The 24,035-nt window shown below is 44.0% G+C and overlaps 1 protein-coding gene and 1 long non-coding RNA gene across 12 annotated transcripts in view; both read right to left on the bottom strand.

Moving 5' to 3' along the window:
- PPP2R5E (protein phosphatase 2 regulatory subunit B'epsilon) overlaps nt 1–24,035 on the bottom strand; it is a 90,582-nt gene that overhangs the window by 30,827 nt on the left and 35,720 nt on the right. For all 11 annotated transcript variants that reach the window (XM_083437107.1, XM_083437110.1, XM_083437114.1 and 8 more), the window contains one exon: nt 5,504–5,700. In XM_083437107.1, the coding sequence (XP_083293233.1) occupies nt 5,504–5,700 (197 nt within the window). The remainder of the gene's footprint in view (nt 1–5,503; nt 5,701–24,035) is intronic.
- Nucleotides 14,155–17,853, bottom strand: LOC310677994. Its single transcript, XR_014511552.1, has 2 exons — nt 16,463–17,853; nt 14,155–16,083 (listed from the first exon to the last, which is right to left on the bottom strand). It is a non-coding gene; the product is annotated as an uncharacterized lncRNA (long non-coding RNA).

The following is a 24,035-nucleotide window of genomic DNA, read 5'->3' as shown; positions in this document are numbered from 1 at the left end:
CAGTCTACCTAGAATGGAAGCAGCTTTTCTGGATTTCAGTTCTTTATTATTAAAACATCAAGTACCTGATGCATAATTCAGCAGTAGGTATCTGAATCCAAGTAAGAAAATTTAAACCAAATTTCTAGTCTTTATGGATGCAGATAAAAGCTTGGAAATGTGTGGGCAATGCCTGGTCTCGGATAGTACCTCATGGGTAATGCCCCAGGCACTAAAGAAAGCCCTCTATCCTTCCATAATGCCAAAATATCCTGCTGTCCTGATCTTAAAGGTAAAGGGACCCCTGACCATTAGGTCCAGTCGTGACCGACTCTGGGGTTGCGGTGCTCATCTTGCTTTATTGGCAGAGGGAGCCGGCATACAGCTTCCGGGTCATGTGGCCAGCATGACTAAGCCGCTTCTGGCGAACCAGAGCAGCGCACGGAAACGCCATTTACCTTCCCACTGGAGCGATACCTATTGATCTACTTGCACTTTGACGTGCTTGTCCTGATCTTACTAGCCATTTAAACCCTATCTCCATGCAGCAGTCTTTCACCACCATATGCCTCACTGCAAGAGCGCCAATGCCACTGACTCTGTGAATCTTGCAAGGAGATGGAAATGAGCAGAACAAGGAGCTATACTGCAAATGTGCCACAAATACGTACATATTATATATTAATTCTTACTGCACATCCTGAGGCTCTTTAGAACAGAAGGAAGTGAATGCAGACTATACACAGCCCTGCATATCAGACATTATGGAAAGATCAAGATTTTCCCAGTGACTAAGCCCCACTTCTTTAAATTATGGGAGCCTACCGATTATATTTTTTATAATGCAGAACTGTGACAATGAATCCAATGAGTGTTAAACTGAAAGGATAGCGCCTTTCCAAGGATAAAAATTGCCACTGGTGTCATAATGAAAGACAGGGACTGCTCAGCTAGAAAGGTAAAGCAGCAGAGAGGACAGATGAGATCTGAAGGGAAAACGAAATCAAAACTGCAGCATGTGGTAGCTGACTGGGATTGGCAATGCAGGGGTTTCCACAGCAGTCTGTCTACTTCACTTTTAAGAACAGCAAGATTCACAAGTACCATAGAAATTATGCCACCAAACCAGCATCACTTTTTTTACAGCACAACCCCCCAGATAAAGCTGCCAATTAGTTAACTGAATCATACCTTACATTTTGCCTACACATATCTCATTAATAAAACCAGCTTTGTCAGATTTCAGTTAAACCTGTACATCTAAGGATGCATATACCGTATTTTTCGCCCTATAGGACGCACCGTCCCATAAGGCGCACCTAGTTTTTTGGCGGGGAAATAAAGGAAAAAAAATTATTTCCCCCCCAGGCGCGGGGTTGGGGAAGCCCGAGCTTCCCCCGACCCCAGCCCCCAAACAGGCAGCTCTCTGCAAGCTGTGGGAGCCCAGTGCTGGCTCCCACTGCTTGCTGAGAGGTCCGCGAAGCCTGGACGCGCTGAGCTCAGCGCGCGCAGGCTTCAGCTTGCAGGCAACTCTCCGCCAGCAGCGGGAGCGCTCCCGCTGCTAGCGGAGAGGTCCGCGAAGCCTGGACGCGCCGAGCTCAGCGCGCGCAGGCTTCAGCATGCAGGCACCTCTCCGCCAGCAGCGGGAGCGCTCCCGCTGCTAGCGGAGAGGTCCGCGAAGCCTGGACGCGCCGAGCTCAGCGCGCGCAGGCTTCAGCATGCAGGCACCTCTCCGCCAGCAGCGGGAGCGCTCCCGCTGCTAGCGGAGAGGTCCGCGAAGCCTGGACGCGCCGAGCTCAGCGCGCGCAGGCTTCAGCATGCAGGCACCTCTCCGCCAGCAGCGGGAGCGCTCCCGCTGCTAGCGGAGAGGTCCGCGAAGCCTGGACGCGCCGAGCTCAGCGCGCGCAGGCTTCAGCATGCAGGCACCTCTCCGCCAGCAGCGGGAGCGCTCCCGCTGCTAGCGGAGAGGTCCGCGAAGCCTGGACGCGCCGAGCTCAGCGCGCGCAGGCTTCAGCATGCAGGCACCTCTCCGCCAGCAGCGGGAGCGCTCCCGCTGCTAGCGGAGAGGTCCGCGAAGCCTGGACGCGCCGAGCTCAGCGCACGCAGGCTTCAGCATGCAGGCACCTCTCCGCCAGCAGCGGGAGCGCTCCTGCTGTTTGCGGAGAGGTTCGCGAAGCCTGCATTCGCCCCATAGGACGCACCCAGATTTCCCCTTCATTTTTGGAGGGGAAAAAGTGCGTCCTATAGGGCGAAAAATACGGTATATCAAGCACTAGAGCATAAACGTTTTATGCTTCCCATAAGCATGGTACAGGGAAATTGGATGTTGCTGGGATGCAATACACATATCTTATTAATGCAACTTCAATCTAAACAGCCCCTTCACCAATGACCAACTTAAACAAATATTCCTCACAACCCTTTCAACTTCATTTCATCATTTAGACTGTTCAGTCACAGCAGCTAAGGATAAACCAATGTTTCCCATCTATGTTATCCTAAAGCATTAAAAAAAATACTGTGGCCCAGGACCAAGACATGGGCACCTCTGCTTCAGAAGGGAAAATTCCCTTTCCCAGGACCACGTTTAAGCAGCAGCAACTGGGGCAGTCTTTTTGGCAGATACTTCTACCAACAAAGAACCACCAGTTTGAACTCTGCTTCTTTGATCCATTGCTTCAGAGGTTTGTTTGCCAACATCCTCAGATATCTACTATCCCTTTTCAGAAATTCATTCAACTATTTCCCAGTAACAATGGCGTGGAAGCCCCAATGTGGAAGCACTGCCCCTTAAATGCAAGTTGATCTCCCATCAGGGAGGTGGGAACTGGAACACACATCTGTGTATTTCGACCCTCTGGAAGTTTCAGGCTATGATTGAATCAACACTACAGGTTTCCTCCTTTCCAACCTAGATTCTGATGCTTGACACTGAGCAAATGCTGCATGCTTGTCATTCTTACCTACCCACCAAACTCTGCAGTACAAACTCTGACTCCAAGTACTCTGCAGTCATCACTACCTGCCATCCATCCCTGAGCTCTGTGTTGCAATATAGACAAGCTGAACAAAATAACACAACACAATGGCCAATAACAATGGCAATAAACACTATTTATAGACTAATACAAATGATCAGAAATTGCAACCAAAGTCTCTAAATCTTCTTCACCAGTCGCGGTAGAATAATTCAAAGTTTGATATGTACATAATCTGTCACCAAATATCGCCGGAACAGAGTTTCCGGATAACCAATCTGTTTCGTTCAATGCTTCATCAGCCAGACTTGTAAGAATTAATATGACAAGGATGCAGTTCAATTTCTTAACAAGCTGAAATTACAATATACATGCGATGAAACCTGCGTCTGTATAAGATAAAATGCATAATACAATATATACAACTAAGATACATACCCAATCTTACATGTAAGTAAATATAAACGCTGTAGAAAATATGCTCTGGATCAGTGCTCATATGATACTGTAGTCACTGATGCTGGTAACAAATTGTAAAGAATATAATATAGTTAGCCACAGGTGAAACTAATATACGGTAAGGGAAATTAAAGACACAGCACAACATTAACAGCAAGAATGCCTGACAACCAGATGAAAACAGTCATTGGATCATGGCAGATAATGCAATTAAATAAAACAATGAAAATCTAACTCATAATTCAATCCCCCCAGATGAACAGAGTTGAACATGTAGATGGACCCGGTTTCCTGTTGACGTAACCACCGTTCCAAATTTGGATGGGGTACTGTTTTCATCTGGTGTCCTGAGCTAAAAAATTGAGAGAGAACCTGGAGAATAAGCAAGTGTAAAGTGATCCACAAGGGGACAATAAATCCTCATATATTAATAGAGTCTGAACTGACAAGTGACGAAGCAGGGAAAAGACCTTGGGGTCAAAGTAGATAGCTCAATGAAGATGTGGACCCCACTGTGCAGAAGCTGTGAAAAAGGCAAATTACATGTTAGGGATCATTAGGCTTTTTAGTTAAAAAAAAAAAAGCAGTAAGGAGGGAAATGATAGATGTGTATACAGTTATGTAAGCTGTAGATAAAATTAACAGAGAGTGGTTTTTCGCTCTATCTCAGACACTAAAAGCTGGGGACAGCCAATGCAAGCTTAATGTTGGAAGACGAAAGGAAGTACCGTATTTTTTGCTCTATAAGACTCACTTTTTCCCTCCTAAAAAGTAAGGGGAAATGTGTGTGCGTCTTATGGAGCGAATGCAGGCTGCGCAGCTATCACAGAAGCCAGAACAGCACGAGGGATTGCTGCTTTCACTGTGCAGCGATCCCTCTTGCTGTTCTGGCTTCTGAGATTCAGAATATTTTTTTTCTTGTTTTCCTCCTCCAAAAACTAGGTGCGTCTTGTGGCCTGGTGCATCTTATAGAGCGAAAAATATGGTACTTCACACCGTGCACTGTTAAACTATGGAATTCAATACCACAAAATGTGATCACGACGACTAAATGGGGTGGCCTTAAAATAAAATTAGGCAGATTTGTGTTTCTCAGTACAAGATGTCCATTACGGCAACCAAAACCATTTCTGTCGCAAAATTCTGCATAAAACCAGACTGAAAGGGATCTAGACAATGAGCTCCCATCCAGGTAAATTTGAAGCTGGGTAAACACAATACACAACTACCAAGCCTAAGACTCAAGACTAGACAATTTCCCAGTCTGTTTGAGTAAAATGATAGCTTCATCACTGCCTTCTTGAGAACAGAAGGCATGGAACCTTCTCTCAAGGTTGCCCAGACAGATAATCTCAGCCTTCCTGTCTTTGTCAGCCAGGAAAGGGAAAGGATCAAGCATATCTCTCAAAGAATTTCGTCCATTTCCTCTAGTCAAACAAATAAAAGTAGGCACAGAAACCTGATAAAGACTGTGTTAAAGACACATTCAGCACACTCCACACACAACTGCAGTTCAAGTCTGAACAGATGTAAAAAAAAATATTCACAAAGTGCTTTGCAATCTCAACATAGACTCTGGTGGCTCCTCCAACTTCCACAGCACGCCAAATTGTAAAAGGCCCCTCGCCATTTGAAAAATCAATACAATGAGTAAGACAGTGCTAGGTGCAATCCAAATAACTATTTAAAATCCACAACTTTAAAGCATTTTAATGTCACGTATGTAAAATGGTATTTCCCCTAACATCAAAACACCGTACAACTTTTGAACATTGTATAGAAGTGTTCTGAACCACAGCTAAGAAGCCCAACATTTGAAAGACCTGTATTTAAACAAAATAAGGAATACAAAACCTCCTATGAGTCTTCTGCGATCTCAACCTACCCACTGCATTTTGAGCAGACATAATAAAATTGGCTGCATCTCATATTTGTGAATTACCAGAAGTAAAGTTGTCTTCCCCATTTTGCATTTGAAAGGCTTTACAGCAATACGCGATATCCGTCATGCAAACTCCAATGTTCTATTGAGCACACATACTAGCTAGCACTATCTTGATTTATAAAGTGTTCGTGATAAAACTTACCATTCTAACTACTTCAGGGTAAGTCTGCTCTGTCAAACAGCCTCTGCTTATTGTAATGTAATCCACAAGTTCATTAAGAGTTGAGCGCTTGTATTCTTTCATTTTAAGATCAGAAAGTGTGTCCATGAAGTCAAAAATGACACAGCACTGCTGAAGTTTCTTTAGGAACAACTCAGGTTGCTCTGAAGTTGGAACGTCTGGAAAGGGAAAAAGGAAAGCCTGTGTTAGTCTTAACATTCCTGCATAAAACAAATCACGCTTCAAAAGGACAACAAAAGCAGCAATAGCCACTGAATATCTGTAAAAAAGGAAACCATACGAACAATTATGCTTTTCAGAGACTGGTATGTTGGATACTAAATCATCAACTAGTAATAAATCCATGGTTTCATAAATAAGCCCAAACAGGCAAAAGGCAATCTGGCAGCCTTAGTCCTTCAATAGAACCAAGTTCTTTAATTTCCATCTAGCACCAGTAGAATATCACAAACAGCTCAAATAATAAAATAGCACTTTTTATTTATTCACAGGCATATCAAGACTGGGACCAAGAAACTGGCTCAAATTTTATTACAACAGTTGTCACTTGTATTTTCAACTAATAACATTATAATCTCTCCAAAAACTGCACAGAAATCTGGGAATGAGGAGTTGGGCAAGTTTAGCTTTCATTTAAAAAAATATTGCATATATTTGAGTTTATTCTGGATGGGAAAAGGCTAAAAAAACCCAACATTTTACTTTCCTAGTAGCATATCAGATGCACAAGTAAATTTTTTAAAAGCGTAATACTACAACACTCAATGCTCTCCTCACCATACACGTGTAAGTGTTTAACAGGTTGTGGTTGTTGTTGTTATTATTACTACTACTGCTATATTTATACCCTGCCCATCTGGCTGGGTTTCCCCAGCCACTCTGGGCTGCTCCCAACAGAATATTAAAAACATTATAATACATCAAACTTTAAAAACTTCCCTAAACAGGGCTGCCTTCAAGTGTCTTCTAAAAGTTGTGTAGCTCTTTATCTACTTGATATCTGATGGGAGGGTGTTCCACAGGGAAGGTGCCACTGCTGAGAAGGCCCTCTGCCTGGTTCCCTGTAACTTCACTTGAGGGAACCACCAGAAGACACTCGGAAGAGGACCTCAGTATAAGTAATATGTATAACTTATAATGCTTTAAACCATATACAGGTGTGTCGTCCTGTCCCCCACGCACATGATCAATTTGTGCATGTCTGCATATATGTGCGGCACTGGGAAATAAATAGATTTAAACCAGGAAATGGCAGGAGAGAGCTGGAGAGTCCTTGTGGCTCGTGAGGAGACCCCTCCCAGAACCCAAAGAGGACTTCATTGAGGGTGAAGGAAGCCCCAAAGAGATTGGGGGTGCAGCAGGGCTCTGTTTAGGCTGCTCAGCCTCCCCGCCTGGCAGCTGACACACACAGCAGCGCAGCAGCCACTTTCCTGCACGTCCCCCAGCCTCCAGCTGCCCCAGAGAGGGGGGAGAGCGCTGGAGAGCAGGAAAAGACAGGTTTTTAGAGGCTTTCTAGAGGGTGCTCTTGACTTAGGCGATTTTTGCTTATGCGCACAGGAGCCCGTAACGTAACCTGTGCATAAGCGGGGGGTGGACCTGTATACACAAGCCTTTTGGATTTATTTCTTCATACTGAATCAATGTTTGACTCAAAATATTGTATGAAGGTAACCATGAATGTGGCAAGTCATCATAAATCTCCTCAGAACAGTTGACGGTTTCCATTTTATTCACAGTGGCAAGTTAGTTACGCTGTTACACATTTTCAAAGGAAATGCATAAAATGTAGATTAATCTCAAGTACCCAGGGGGCTAATAATAATGGGGAAGTCACAAGAACAAACACTGAGCTTTATTTGAAGAGCAGACACCAAGCAAAGGAAAAGGATTTTTCCTCTACCCTGCAGTTTGATTAGGAGCAGCAGCTTTATTCACAATGTTTAAACAGCATCGCAAAACAAGGGGGGGAAACCCCAAAATTGTATTTTAAAGCAATGCTTCAACGGGTACACATTTTGCAGTCTTAAACAAGGCTGTTTATCTTCAGACTCTCACCCAATACATACAAAATAATTTTCACTTTCTAGCAGGAAGTTCTGGATTCCAAATTTTAGTTGGAAACAAAATAAAAATATATAGGAGTTTTGTGGCATAGTATATTTTTTCCATTCAACATCACGTATCTAATAATAGCCAAACCAAAACTTGAATGTCTGCTCCAAACCTTGGCTTTGCATGCTCTTTCCTCCCCTTGCATGCTCCAATTTCTTCCCTGACTGGACACAGGCAGCACACCCACACTAGACTGACCCACACTGATTGGTAGGCTTACATTTATGTCAGACTCCACAATTCACATGCTGCAAGATAGAACAGCTATCACTGTCTCTGCTTCTCTACAGACACTGTCACTAAATAGGTTTACACTGTGAGTGCAAGAATTGTGCTTTCCTGCATTAGGAGTTATTCCACTGCCTAATTCAATGTGTTGCTGCTTTAAGTGCTTTGTGACTGAGTCACAAACAGAAGAGAAAGAACATATAAAAACTGTAGAGCACTACTTCTAAGTAGATTTTTAACTAAAAAAAATCATGAATTGAGCAATATTTCAACTTGTCCAGAAATTTTCTGCAGGCCAGATGGTAAGCAAAAGAAACCAAGAAGGGGTGGAATGGGGACAGAAAAGCTAGGCAGGATGAAAAGCCCACACCTGAAATTTAACAATTTATAGAGTGGAACCTTGGAAGCCAAACGCCTGTAAACTCGAACATTTCGACTCCCGAATGATCGAAAACCAGAAGTGATTGTTTTGGTTTTTGAATGATTTCTGGAAGGCGAACGTTCGGCGCAGCTTCCGATTGGCTGCAGGACACTCCTGCAGCCAACTGGAAGTCTCGCCTTGGAAGTCAAATGTTTTGGAAGTCGAACTGACTTCCAGAACAGATTCAGTTTGACTTCCAAGGTACGTCTGTATTAAACCAATGGTGACTCTGGCCCATGGGCAAAATGCAACCCATCAGGTCCATTTCAGGAAGTCATGCCACACATCAGGTGTGGGGTGGATAAGAACAGGAATTTAAAGGAATGATCAGCAGCTTAATGTTTCTGGTTGCTCCTTGGATCCAGAAAGTGTGCTCCCACCTGACTTATCAGCTGATGGGCGGATTGGAACGTGACTGCAACATCCCCACTCCCCATGTTTCTTCTTCTTCTTCAAACCATGGAAGTTTGAAGAAGTGGAGGACCTTTGAGAGCCGGTATGGTGTAGTGGTTAAGAGCGGTAGTCTCGTAATCTAGGGAACCGGGTTCGTGTCTCCGCTCCTCCACATGCAGCTGCTGGGTGACCTTGGGCCAGTCACACTTCTCTGAAGTCTCTCAGCCCCACTCACCTCACAGAGTGTTTGTTGTGGGGGAGGAAGGGAAAGGAGAATGTTAGCCGCTTTGAGACTCCTTAAGGGGAGTGAAAAGCGGGATATCAAATCCAAATCCAAAGGTACACTCCCATCTGCCCATGAACTAATGAGCAGATTGGAGTATGCATTCAACAACACCCAACACACACCCCACAAACTTCTTCAAACTTCTTCAAACCTCAGCAGTTTGCTCCAGGAATGTGTACAAAGGACTTTAAATTAGCCGCACAAACAACCCCCACCCCAGTTTTCATTCAAACCAAGAAGAATTCTTGCAGAGGGTTGTTAGAAGCCCCACAGTTCACTTCAATTGGGACTTTAAATAGAAGCACAATCTGATGTCATTATCAGCTCAGGTGGGTTGACAGGTGGGCACCCTTGTCAGAGGCAGGAGAGATAAAGACTTGGCCCTCTGCCCAGAAAAGGTTCCCCACCCCTGGATTAAACCAAGATGGGTGAAAAACAAATTTCAAGGCTACTGGCACAAACAACAATAGCTGCTTCCACATTTTCAAATATTATAGTGAGTGGAAGAGCAGAAGATAAATGTGGCACATCAAAGCTGGTCCATGGGTACTCTGCCCTGCCTAGCAACTGTCGCCTGCAAAACTGCAGAAAGTCATTTATCAACGGATGCCTTAATTATTATAATCATTGATATTTATATCCTGCTCTTCTGCTCACTGAGCACTTTGATTGACTAACAAAAAAAAGCAAAACAATAAAAAGAGCAGCATGTTTCAGCACTAGTGAGCCAAATAAAGCCATCCGCTAGACTTCAGCCTGGGACTGATGGTGCTTGCTCTCTGGCCTTTTCAGTTGGATACATCAGGATTTCTAGGAACCCTTAAGAGATCCAAGAAGTGTCCTGCCTCTTTGGATGGGTTCTATATCCTTATTTACTAACAGGTTCTCAAGCTTAAGGCTGCCAAAAATACGATATCCAGAAAAAGTGTCATAGAATCATAGGACTGCAGAGTTGGAGGAGACCCAAGGGTCACGTAGTCCAACCCCTGCAATGCAGAACTGTTTTTTCTCTTCTGAATGCATGAGCTCAGTAAGATATTGTTTATTTAAAACATAAATATACTACTTTTCTTTCTTTTAGGACTTTAGGGTGTTGTAGAACCACTGGTAAAGGTAGGTAAAGGACCCCTGGATGGTTAAGTCCAGTCAAATTCGACTGTGGGGTGCAACGCTCATCTCTGCTTTCAGACCGAGGGAGCCAGCGTTTGTCCGCAGAGGGCTTTTCCGGGTCATGTGGCCAGCATGACTAAACTGCTTCTGGCACAACAGGACACCGTGACAGAAGCCAGAGCACTTTATCTACATGCGCTGGTATGCTTTCAAACTGCTAGGTTGGCAGGAGCTGGGACTGAGCAACGGGAGCTTACCCCATCGCGCGTATTCAAACTGCCAACCTTACAACCGACACGCTCAAGAGGTTCGGTGGTTTAGACCACAGCACCATCCGCGTCTGTTGTACAACCATTATGTCACAATACAAGTAACGACAAAGGATAAAATCCTTAAAACAGAAAACTTAAATTTACAACAATTTAAGAAGCCTGGGTGATTAAGAACTTTTTTGTCTGGTACCAAAAACATTATAAAGGTAGACACCAGCCAGGCCTATTTTACAAGTCTCTGTTATTGTTTAGAAGCATACCTCAGATAAATAAGGTACCTGGAACAGAACTCAAACAGAACTCAGTGCACAGAAAGATTGCTATCAGGCTCTGACATGTGTTCTCGTCCAAAACATACCTAAAGCAGTTTAGGCTCCTTCATAATCCTGAAGTGCTTTCTCTGTGAGCTGAAATAGCAGAGCTTAAGTCAGCTGGCATTCAGCTGGATCTCAATTTCTGCAAGACACTTCGTAAGTCCTTCAACCTCTGCCTCTGGGTCAAAAGAGGCAATGCAGACTGAGGCTACTGAAGCTCATGTTAGCACAGCAATCTCCACACTATATGCAGGCACTTTGTGAAACTGTAGCAGGTCTCAGTTCTGGAGGAGCTGAGATCACCCATAGGGGAAGCACAAACACAAAGAATGAGTAGATATCACTCGTGTAACATGGCGGTTCTATAGCTCTCAAGAATCAACAGATGCAAAAATAGATAAAGCTGATAATGGCTTGGATACCAAGATAAATTAAAGTAGTTTGTGGAAGGAAAGTTTCCCAGACTCTCTTTCCCGGCAGGCTCACTCCCAGCACACGGGATCAAGCCATTCTTATCCTCTGTACCCCAAATGCTGCATGGACCATCACGCAAATCAATCCATTAAACCATTTTCAGACTGTAAGCTGTAGAACGGGGTAGGCAACCTAAGACCCTGGGGTCGGATGTGGCCCAGTCGCCTTCTAAATCCGGCCCATGGAAGGTCCAGGAATCAGCGTGTTTTTACATGAATAGAATGTGCCCTTTTATTTAAAATGCATCTCTGGGTTATTTGTGGGGCATAGGAATTCGTTCATTCCCCCCCCCCCCAAAATGCAGTCCGGCCCCCCACATGGTCTGAGGGACGGTGGACCGGCCCACGGCTGAAAAAGGTTGCTGACCCCTGCTGTAGAACCTACTGCCACTGATGCAATTCAGCCCATTTACTTGTAACAAGAGGGCCACTATTATTGCCCCCAAAATAGAATATACTATTTCATATATATTGCCCTGTTGCCACCCTTTTCTGTCCCTCATATTGTCTGATTCTCAGTCTCACTCCACTCAATATTCCATTCAAGACTCCCTTCCTCCATTTAAACTTCATTTGCAACAGACTCGTGCTGAGCATGCGGAGGTCCACACCATTATGAAATTCTATTGAATAATACTGGTCACAAAAATGCCTCTAAAAAAAACAACAAAAACCCAAACTACAAATATGTTACACTAGGTGTTCCCCTTGACCTAACAGTTTCCTAAAAACCACAGCAAAAACTGAGAAATGTTTCCAGAAAAACCGCCCCAGAAAAGCCTATGCAAGAAAAACACCCTGCACCTGTCAACATGCCAGTCTTGCTCATCAGAAACTTAACTGAGCCACAGAATGCTCAAAGTTACAACATTTAATTAGCACAGTTACAGAGATTTGGAGGCACCAATGGAACTCATGATGGAATGCAACTTTAAGAGTTGAATATACTCTTGTATATTCTATCAAAGGGAGAATGATTATTCAGACATCTTTTTTCCTCCCTCCTTTGTTGTTATGCTGCTTCACTGGTTGTGCCTTTAATTATAGTATATTTTTATTGGTATTATTTTTAATTTTGGCTGCAAGCTCATTTGAGCAGTTCAAAAAGCGTAACATAAATATTTAGAATAAATACTATATGCTGCAGTCTGCTTAATATTTTAGGTCTTTATTTTTCCTCCGGTCACTTACATTCCTATATTCACTTTTCCTTTCACAGGATCTTTTTTGTCTGGCATTAGAGGATATCTCTCAAATCTTCACAGGAGAATGGATCAAAGGAAAGGTTTCCGTTTTTTTTCAAGACTGTGGTTAGGGTAGAGCCAAAGGTTTTTAGACAACAGCATGAAGAAGCTCCAAACCCAGGTATTTATAGACTGTCATGAGACAAGATTAAAAAGCTGCCATACATTCTGCAGTTAGGGCATTATAAATCTAGTGCAAGAGATACCAGAAACGTTTGACCTTTCATGTCACTACAGCATTTCCCCCTTCCTTTCCCATTCTTGGGGGGGGGGGGTTTACCCCCATCTCAAAAGCAATTCTAATTCCTTTTCAACTGCAGTCAACATATGCATTTTTTTATTTTTTGTAGCAGAAGCACAACACAGCTTTGGGATTGCTAATTCCACTTTAAATTTATTTCCCTCCCCACAACTATTTTCCTGGGTCACCAAGTAGAAAGTAATGCAAAACATTCACTTCAAATATATGACTGTTTGCAGTAGGGATCTTTCTTATTAAGGCCCCCAGGTTAGCTTTATTTTATGTTCTGTTTTGATGTTATCGGTCACCAAGGGAACCAGATTAGCACATTCTGCTTTCTCAGTTTAGGGATATATATTTTTTAAATCCAAGGTTTTGATGCTGGCCTTGAAACCTGACACTCTACCAACACACTCCCGCTTCAAGAACTACTTGTATCCTCTTCTGGTATCTTATTTCCTGCCTTCTTTCAGGTGAAATAGCACTGCAAATCCACTGTTGCTTTAAAATCTGACTCACCCTACTGTATACAATGTGCTTCTTCTCTCACGCAGCACTTTAATGGCATTTACTATTTTGAAATATAGAGTAGTCTCACCACATCAGTGGCACAAGAGCATGCCTTGTGTATTGATGGCAGTTCAAAATCTGAACCTCTTCAACAGTTTCCCCATCAAGAACAATTTTAAATATCTGGAAAGAAGTCTTAAAATGCAAGGCACAGGAATGCAGAAGTAACTTGCTAGATCACAAAGAACTCGACTCTTGCTCATCGCTTGTCTGTCCAAAATAACTGGGGGCATGCAGCAATTTTTATCACCCTTAACATAATTAAAATGTGATTCTACTCCTTATCTTGACCCGCAATGACAAATCAGGCAGTCTCATCAATTAAAGCAAAACTGTTTTTTTTTTAAAAAAACCAGTCACTTTAGAGTACTGACTGTGGTTATTCTGTTATTCCATGAAAGAAGAAAAATTAGCACAAAAGTCACTCTCTTGAAAAACTTAGGTTTTGCGGGCCTTGCTGTGGCCAGAAAAATATGCCAAAAGTGTGTGGACAACACCTGGTAAAATCTCAGAATTGGGGGCAGCGGGCAGGAAGGGTGTGAGTTGGCCAGGGTTTACAGAATATTTCCCTTCCCGTTCCCTAAAGAGGGAGAGAAGAAAAACTGCACAATTGTCTTTTTAAGTTATTAATTTTTTTATGTTACCATCCAACAACTCCCCCTAGTTCCCCTTACTTGTCCTGAAATTAATTCCCCCCCCCCATTAAAAATAACCAATTTTAATGAGATCACAGAATAAGACATCATTCACAACTGAACAATGACTATTTTGCACAGGAATACTGTACAGGAAGCTGCCTTATGCCAAGTCACCTTATTTGTCTACCTAGCTAAGTATTGTCTACTCCAAGCGGTATCAGTTCCATGGGGGGTTCAGGCAAGAGACTTTCCCACCCCCACTTGGAGACATCAGAGATTTAGATTTGAACCTTCTGCACGCAAGGCATGCTTTATTTTTCTTTACTTCCACGGACTGGAGTCAGCGGCCAAAAGGTGACTTTCCTACTGCACCTTACAGTCGAAAGAGCCCTTGAAAATGCTCCCCTGAGGATTGACAACTCCCCACGACACACACTTTTAAGTGAGATCTGTCCCTTCCCTGTCAGCCCCAGTCTATTCAACATGACCCCATAACCCTCAGGTAAGCATTGGGGTGGGAGGTCCTCTGGGGTTGGCAGGGAGAAAAGAGGATGAAAAAGTCACCTTCCATCCACCCCTGTGGATCTACTCCCATGTATATATGTATACAGATAGAGAATTCAGCTTTTCTTTACAACTTTTCAGTCAATTTGATGTGGTTGGTTTTGTTTCTAGCAAAGAGCACACACAGCCCTCCAGTTCTGATATTCCAATCAATCGTATACACACCGGCACACAAGCACACGCACATGCATATAGGCTTGCAAGGGAGACTGTACTTTCCTACTAAAAACACAAAAGAACACTAAAGTGCACTGGTTTTTTTAAGTGTTTGTAAAGGGTCTAAGGTAAATTTACCTAGCAACTTAATTTATAGATATTTTAATAGGGTGATGTTCAGAGTTCTTCTGATGCAACAGATAAAGTCCCAATCGGAATCAGGTTGCCCAACTGACATTCTCTTTTAGTGAATAGAGTCACGGGGGCAAATAAAGAAGCAGCATAAAAACAGGATAATAAGTCCATGCATAGCACAGATCACTGGAAAACTCCAATATCCTCCTCTGCTTTTAAGAAGCCCAGACTACAATGGTCTAAAACAGGGGTCAGCAAACTTTTTCAGCAGGGGACCGGTCCACTGACCCTCAGACCTTGTGGAGGACTGGACTATATTTTTTTGGGGGGGGGGGAATGAATTCCTATGCCCCATAAATAACCCAGAGGTGCATTTTAAATAAAAGGACACATTTTACTCATGTAAAAAAAAAGCTGCTTCCTGGACCGTCCGTGGGCCAGATTTAGAAGGCGATTGGGCCAGATCCAGGCCCCAGGCCTTAGTTTGCCTACCCATGGTCTAAAATGTTTCCATAACCATAGGGATTAAAATCTTACCTTCGGAAAAATGAAACCAGAGCATCCTACATTCTGAATAGGGATGCATTTCATACCTGTACTGAGAGGGACTTTTACTCAACGTCAGCAGCTTTTGACACTACTGGTCACAGAATCTTCCTGGACCAGCTCTGTAAGATGGGAATTGCGCTCTGTGGGAGTTTGGCTTCAGAGGGCAGCATCAGGGGACTGCCCGGCAATTGTGCTAAGGTACCCACAGGGTATCATCTTGTCCCTCACACTGTTTAAGATTTATATGAGGCCAGCGGGTGTGGTCATTAGGAGATTTGGAGAAAAAAGCCATCAGTAAGCTGATGACGCTCAACTCTATGACATCCAAGCCAGGTGTGGCTCCACAAGCCCAGACCAGTGTCTGAACACAGTGTAGGGCTGGACGAAGGCCAACAAACTGGAGCTGAATGGCAGCAGGACAGAGGCCTTGTAGGTGAGTGGCTCCACTGTCTAAGATACAGGCCAGTTACTGGATGGGGTTACACTCCCTCTGATGGAACAGGTTTAAGGTTTTGCTGTTAGTATAACAAAGCAACTGCTCAGGACCAGGTTACCTGAAGGGGGACACTCCTTGTGGTATCACACATGCCAGAAGTCTGCTCTTTGACTATCTGCCTCATAAAGTCAGATAAGCATCAAAGATATGTACTTTTGTCGTAACACACACACACACACGTATTTATATTTCTGCAGGCCTTCCCAAAAGTCTATACACTCACTGGCTATGCCCATGCCACAATCACATTCCTAAATATTTAAAGGTTTATTTAAAAAATCTAATAACCAATACTGCTCTGTACTTCTTCAAATTCAATGAAGCTTGCACACACAGGACCTAAAAATAAAGGTAAAGGTAAAGGTACCCCTGCCCGTACGGGCCAGTCTTGCCAGACTCTAGGGTTGTGCGCTCATCTCACTCTAAAGGCCGGGAGCCAGCGCTGTCCGCAGACACTTCCGGGTCACGTGGCCAGCGTGACAAGCTGCATCTGGCGAGCCAGCGCAGCACACGGAACGCCGTTTACCTTCCCGCTGGTAAGCGGTCCCTATTTATCTACTTGCACCCGGGAGTGCTTTCGAACTGCTAGGTTGGCAGGCGCTGGGACCGAACGACAGGAGCGCACCCGGCCGCGGGGATTCGAACTGCCGACCTTTTGATCGGCAAGTCCTAGGTGCTGAGGCTTTAACCCACAGCGCCACCCGCGTCCCACAAGGACCTAAAAATAGATTCAGGTAAATATCAACCTTTGCATTACAGGAGCAACACTAACTCTGTTTTGATGCTAGATAGGCACATGTTTTTCAATAATCTCTGAGAAGATAGGCATGTAATTTTCAATATACATCTAACCTATGCTGCCTTTTTTAATGTATCATTCAAATAAACTGCAGACAGATACTATCTTACTAGGTAACATTTACGTGACTGAATGCACAACCAAAATTCAAGAATAGTACTTTTAACACAAGACAAGTTATGTGTTCAGTATTAAAAGCATTTGAAGTCTAGCCATACAATGACAGGCTGTTGTACAGTTTCTCCCTCTTCCAGAATAACAATAAAGATGATGATAATGATTTTTTCTGGTTTAACATTTATTTTTATGAGGAATTTTAAATTAATTTTCAAAATAATAGCAATCTATTGCTGCACATGCTCTTGGGCTAAGCCCTTGAGAAAAGGTGTAACTTCTGGCTGAATTTTAGCTCCAATAATAATTGCTGTTTAGTCGTTTAGTTGTGTCCGACTCTTCATGACCCCTGGACCAGAGCATGCCATGCACTCCACTGCCTCCCGCAGTTTAGTCAAACTCATGTTAGTAGCTTCAAGAATACTGTCCAACCATCTCGTCCTCTGTCGTCCCCTTCTCCTTTTGCCTTCCATCTTTCCCAACATCAGGGTCTTTTCCAGGGAGCCTTCTCTTCTCATGAGGTGGCCAAAGTACTGGAGCCTCAGCTTCAGGATCTGTCCTTCCAGTGAGCACTCAGGGCTGATTTCCTTCAGAATGGATAGGTTTGATCTTCTTGCAGTCCATGGGACTCCCAAGAGTCTCCTCCAGCGCCATAATTCAAAAGCATCAATTCTTTGGTGATCAGCCTTCTTTATGATCCAGCTCTCACTTACATACATCACTACAGTGGTACCTCAGGTTACATACGCTTCAGGTTACAGACTCCGCTAACCCAGAAATAGTGCTTCAGGTTAAGAACTTTGCTTCAGGATGAGAACAGAAATCGTGCTCCGGCGGCGCGGCAGCAGCAAGAGGCCCCATTAGCTAAAGTGGTGCTTCAGGTTAAGAGCAGTTTCAGGTTAAGTACGGACCTCCGGAACGAATTAAGTACTTAACCTGAGGTACCACTGTACTGGGAAAACCATAGCTTTAACTATATGGACCTTTGTCAGCAAGGTGATGTCTCTGCTTTTTAAGATGCTGTCTAGGTTTGTCATCGCTTTTCTCCCAAGAAGCAGGCATCTTTTAATTTCCAATAACAATACTCCTTAAATGGCCAAGAGTGTTTATGTAATATTTCTATTAGTTTCACATGAAAATCTGGAAAGTCTGTATTACTATGGCATTTACAACTAGTGGCTAAAATAACGGCATTTCCCCTAATAGTTATGGAGAAGGAGGAGGAGTCTGGATTTGATATCCTGCTTTATCACTACCCGAAGGAGTCTAAAAGCGGCTCACAATCTCCTTTCCCTTCCTCCCCCACAACAAACACTCTGTGAGGTGAGTGGGGCTGAGAGACTTCAAGAAGTGTGACTGGCCCAAGGTCACCCAGCAGCTGCATGTGGAGGAGTGGAGACACGAACCCGGTTCTCCAAATTACGAGTCTACTGCTCTTAATTACTACACCACACTGGCTTTATACATGGGTGGGTGAGCTCTTCCAAATTCAGCTCGGATTTACCACGTTGCATCCCCTAAAAACCATATCCACCAAAACACACTCACCATCTTCCATTGTCATAACTTTAAAATGACAGCAGCAACAGCTGATGCACATATTGAGAGGAGGGTGTTTGTAGCAGGTGCTTGGAAAATTCACATGACCCAAAATCCCCCAAGCACAGGTTACTTAGCATATCAAGGTGATAGGCAAAGGGGCAGGGTGGAAGAAAGGAAACTGCCCTCCTCCTTCTCACCTCCACTGTAGATTCTACCACAAATGAAAAAGTAAAGGGATAGGGTTGGGAAATACCTAGTTTTCCACATTGCAATATATTACCAGCTAACATGGTAATATCTCAATATATCATGATGCCTGAAATAAGGATGGAACTATGTAGAGACTAACAGTAGGGCTGGACGATATCTGGTTGTCAACATTGTGATATATCACCAGCTAAACATCGTGATATACTGCTATATCACAATGCCTGAAATAAGGATGAAGCTATATAGAGGCACTGGCTGGCTTCACAGTATTTCCCACATTGTGATTTTTAGCTCACACACACACACATCATGATTTGTGATATGTAGCCAGGTCAAAACTTATGAAACTGGTATCATGATATAGACTTCAAACCAGTTTTGGACGATATATTGATCCATCGCCCAGCACTAGAAATGAGGTGTTTCGTGGGCTTGATAAAATGGCAGAAGGCAGGAATTTCTCCCCAGATCAGACTTTGATCACATATCCGAGAAGAATTCAGGAGCTTTAAAAGTTCACCTTCTGTTTGAGTCAGCTTTTACAACCTCCCAAGTTTGTTTCTAAGCCTGGATCAGATGAACTGGATCATCTAGCAGCTTGACTATATTTTCCTTGTGATTAGCAGCACACACAGGACGCCTTCATAAGAATGGAAAAAATCATCATAAGCAGGAAAGACAGGCTGAGTGAGCTGTACTTGGGAGGACAAAACAGCCATCTAAGAGAACTGAATAATCCAAGAAAGCTCTGCAGAAGTCAGCAAGCCAGACAAGATACTCGAAGATGCATCTTCCTGAAATGCACTTTAAATATTCTAATTGAAATTTCTTTTCAAGACAGAAGCTACAGAACTTAGAAGTTCATTAAAAATAACACAAAGTTTAAATACGTTTATAAAATTATTTAAATGCATATATTTTAAACTTTCAAAAGGACCAACCTGGAGCTCCTTTTAAAACTCATACAGACACATCATCTCCAATATCCACAGGAAGGAACTGCAAGATGATCAGCAAAACCTTCAGGAGCTACCCAGAAGAAACAAACAGGTCAATCTTGCTCCTGCTGAGCAAGAGTCCTGCTGGATCAGGCCAACAGCCTATCTATTCCAGCATCCTGTTCTCACTGTGGCCAACCAGATACCTACAGGGATCCCACAAACAGAATATGAGCACAGTAGCGCTCTCCAGATTACGATTCCCAGCAGCTGGCGTTCAGAAGCATAAACCCTCGTATATTTGGAGGTAAATCTAGTCACAAGGGCTGTTTCTTACTGCTGCCTGCCTTGCTCCACACTTACCCACCTTAGCCAAAGCCTTTAGAGACTTTATCACCACACACAACTCTTCTTATGGCCCATGAGACGCTATTCTGATATAAAGTTATGTTTTCAATACATCAGCATTCTGAGGAAGCCTAGAAGAAATATCAGGCCCCAAATTCCTAGGTTTGAATCACACACCACCTGATTAAGGTACTGGAATGATTAAGGCACCAAATATTTATGACTTAGTGCTATGGCTAACTTTTCCAGTCTGGTGACACAAGTGCGTTAGTAGTAGCCATCCAGCGTAAGAAGATACAGGGAGGCTGAAACCTGCAATCAGGGAAGTGGTCAAATGCCTTAACCACAATCATGGCAGCTCTTGATTATTAGGAAGCATGTTAAAAGAAATTAATTTAATTATGATTTAGCACACAGTATCTGAAGGGAAAGTGCACCTATTCTGTATAAATCAGAAAGAACCTTATAAAGAGCTCTCTAATAATAATAATAATAATAATAATAATAATAATAATAATAATAAAAAATTTGATTTATATCCCGCCCTCCCCAGCCAAAGCCAGGCTCAGGGCGGCTAACAACAATAAAACAGTACAAAAGTACAGCACAAACAACACTCTAAAATCATTCATTATAAAATTAATTAATTCAAGCCACTGGCAACCATTGGGCCAGAGCTCTGCGAAGATTGCCGAGGGAGGGAGTCAGGCTGTGCCCTGGCCAAAGGCCTGGTGGAACAGTTCTGTCTTGCAGGCCCTGCGGAAAGATGTCAAGTCCCGCAGGGCCCTGGTCTCTTGTGACAGAGTGTTCCACCAGATCAGAGCCACGGCCAAAAAAGCCCTGGCTCTAGTTGAGGCCAGCCTAACTTCTCTTTGGCCTGGGACCTTCAAGATGTTTCTATTTGAAGACCGTAAGTTTCTCTGTGGGGCATACCAGGAGAGGTGGTCCCGTAGGTACGAGGGTCCTAGGCCGTATAGGGCTTTAAAGGTTAAAACCAGCACCTTAAACCTGATCCTGTACTCCACCGGGAACCAGTGCAGCTGGTATAGACTAAGGCTAAGGAGCTAAAAAAACATCAATTTATTGAGCTATATAAATTTGTGCCACGAAGGCAGGACAGAAAGCAAGCCAGAGATGATCCTCCTTGACTACTATCCCCATATGTTCTTTTCAAGAATGAACAAACAAATGTATGCATTTGGAGTTTTGCAATGATAAGATAATCTCTGCCAGCTTTGTCGAGTGACTTTTAAAAGGTGTTCTCTCTTGGAAGGCACTATTTGAAAGAGGATTTCTTTTCATTAATTAGATTGATGACTTCCTCCTCTCTTGGATGTGCAAATACACACCCTTGAATTAGCAATGACTGGAATGCAGATTTTCCATCTGGCCCATAACTTCCTTTCTCCACAGCACAGTAGCTCACCAACGGCCTCTTCACTGATTCAAGCAAAAACTTGGAGAAATAGCATTGAATACAGAATATATACAAGAATCCTTACAGAACTCTCAAAACTACAACCCACTGTACCTAGACAACCCCACAGTAGGGCTGAGTATAGAAGCTACAGCTTTAAAAATACCAACAGCCATGCTTTCCAGGCACAGGTCCATGATTTCAAACTCCAGGTGCGAGCACTCTTTTTTTCACCCCAGAGCTTTGCCCATGAAACCCAACTCTTTAAAGCTGAAGTGCAATAAACGGCAACTCAGGTTTTCCACGGATTGACGTTTGCTCAGATTCAGCAGTAAAGGGGTTTTCGCAGGGCAGGCAAAGCTCCAGGATGAAACAAAGAGAGTTTTAAAGTGCGGGCCTGTGCCACTGATTGGGCCTGATGAGCACTCATTTTGACTGCATTTGTCTCCAGTTGTGTTTAAGCCAGGGTGGTCCACATGCGGCCCTCAAAAGCTTTTTTTTTTTGGCAGCCGTCAGCAATATTTGGGCCCTGACAGAATTCTAGAGTCCAGTTTCCTTCCCAAAGCCTAGCTAGCACTTTATGTGACATACTTTTTCCTGGAGGAAGGAGGGCTCTAGGACCCTACCAGAGCCTCACATCTCCTTTCCAAAGCCTCGCGCCTCACCTACCCAGCTTTGGGAAGACAGCAGAAGGGCTAGGGGGCGTCACATTTTGGCCTCGCTCCCCCCACCCCCACGTGACAAGGCAGTGTGAGGCTCATGGGTTCCATGTCAAATTACCATATTTTTTGCTCTATAAGACACACCAGACCGTAAGACGCACCTAGTTTTTGGAGGAGGAAAACAAGAAAAAAAATATTCTGAATCTCAGAAGCCAGAACAACAAGAGGGATCGCTGCGCAGTGAAAGCAGCAATCCCTCTTGCTGTTCTGGCTTCTGGGATAGATGTGCAGCCTGAATTCACTCCATAAGATGCACACACATTTCCCCTTACTTTTTAGGAGGGGAAAAGTGAGTCTTATAGAGCAAAAAATATGGTACTTTTGCTGCCCACTTGGTATAAAAAGTTGGACCGCACTGGTTTAAACAATACTTGTTTCATTACCCTAAGCTCTGGAGCATAAGGAAGAGCCACTTAGGCTCTAACAAGTGATCATGTCAACATGCTGGCTCTTCTGCATATTCCAAAAATCTGCCAAGGCTACAGCAACTGTAACATCCATTATCAGCTAGAAAATCCCCAAAAGTAGTTTGGAAACCGACTGGATCCATCAGACACCGGGGGCAGACCTCCCTGATTGGTTGTACACCTCTGCAAGGGGGAAAACAGTTGAAATCCTAAATCTCAATAGGAGATGATCCATGCATGACAAGCTCCTGGTATTAATATCCCTTGCTCTCAGATTACCTTCTTCCTGCCTGGTTCAGAAAACCAGATCCCGAAGTGTGGCAGGCCACATGCTGCAGAATTGACAGCCTCAGCATGGATGTTCAAATCTCCTAGAACCAACAGTATGGGAGTTCTGAAGACCATCTCCATTAGCTCGCCTAACGGAGACTGCTGGGCAGCAAAGCAGATAGTAAACTAGCAGAATCTCTCATCTGTCCTGATTACCCAACATCAGGTTCAGATATACACTCAGGATGCCCACTCCAGCAGACAGAAGCCAGGAGAGAGACTTCCTACAGATACTGCAACTCCTCCCCCCTGACCCTCAAGTCTGCCATGAAGCCACGGAGAGTACCCAGATGGGCACAGCTGAGACCAGCTCCACCCTACTAGCCCATCCAGTGCTCAGCAATGAAACTAGATCGGCCTCCTCATTCATGATCAAATGGATAAAGGAAATCTTATTCAAAGCCAACCTGGCATTCAACAGCAGCACCCACAAACCTGAGGGCTGGCTGGTGTAACAATAGCAATCCTTCAGGTTGGAGAGGAGCCCTACACACAGCATTGCCACTAATTGTCTGTGCTGCGTGCCCCTTACCTGAAGGGACACAGGTGGCGCTGTGGTCTAAACCACTAAGCCCCTTGGGCTTGCTGACTGGAAGGTCGGCAGTTTGAATCCGTGCAATGGAATGAGCTCCTGTTGCTCTAGCCCAGCTTCTGCCAACCTAGTAGTTCAAAAGCATACCAGTGCAAGTAGATAAATAGGTACCGCTGTGGCAAGAAGGTAAACAGTATCTCCATGCACTCTGGCTTACGTTGTGGCGCCTGGTTACGCCAGAAGTCATGTTGGCCACATGACCCAGAAAGCTGTCTGCAGACAAACACTGCCTCCCTTGGCATGAAAAGCAATATACCGTATTTTTCGCTCTATAAGACGCACCAGACCACAAGACGCACCTAGTTTTTGGAGGAGGAAAACAAGAAAAAAAATATTCTGAATCTCAGAAGCCAGAACAGCAAGAGGGATCGCTGTGCAGTGAAAGCAGCAATCGCTCTTGCTGTTCTGGCTTCTGGGATAGCTGCGCAGCCTGCATTCGCTCCATAAGACGCACACACATTTCCCCTTACTTTTTAGGAGGGGAAAAGTGAGTCTTATAGAGCAAAAAATACGGTAAGTGCCGCACCCTATAGTCTTTGACTAGCTTTAACCATCCAGGTCCTTGACCCTTATGTTTTTATCTGGCTTGCCCCTCCTCCCACACCATACCTCCTCTTACCCAGAAGCACTGCAACTGCCCCCCATCCCACTCTCCCCAGTTGAGTGGGGAGGCACATCACTTGCCTTCCTCCCAAGAACGTAACAATTTAAGCAACAAGCTAAGTTCCTAATTAGGCAAGAACCAGCTCCACAAGAGAGAAAGGGGGGAAACACACATACACAATACCCTTAATCTCAAGTATCAGGAAGGTAGCTGGCTATTGGGCCCCAACCCTCCCCCACCCGAAGTCACGCCCAACACGGCTGTCAGT

This window comes from Podarcis tiliguerta (assembly GCF_965153285.1).
Source record: "Podarcis tiliguerta genome assembly, chromosome: 1".
Classification (NCBI taxonomy): domain Eukaryota; kingdom Metazoa; phylum Chordata; class Lepidosauria; order Squamata; family Lacertidae; genus Podarcis; species Podarcis tiliguerta.
The sequence above is the reverse complement of the archived record's forward strand: the minus strand, read 5'-3'. Positions and strand labels throughout refer to the sequence as shown.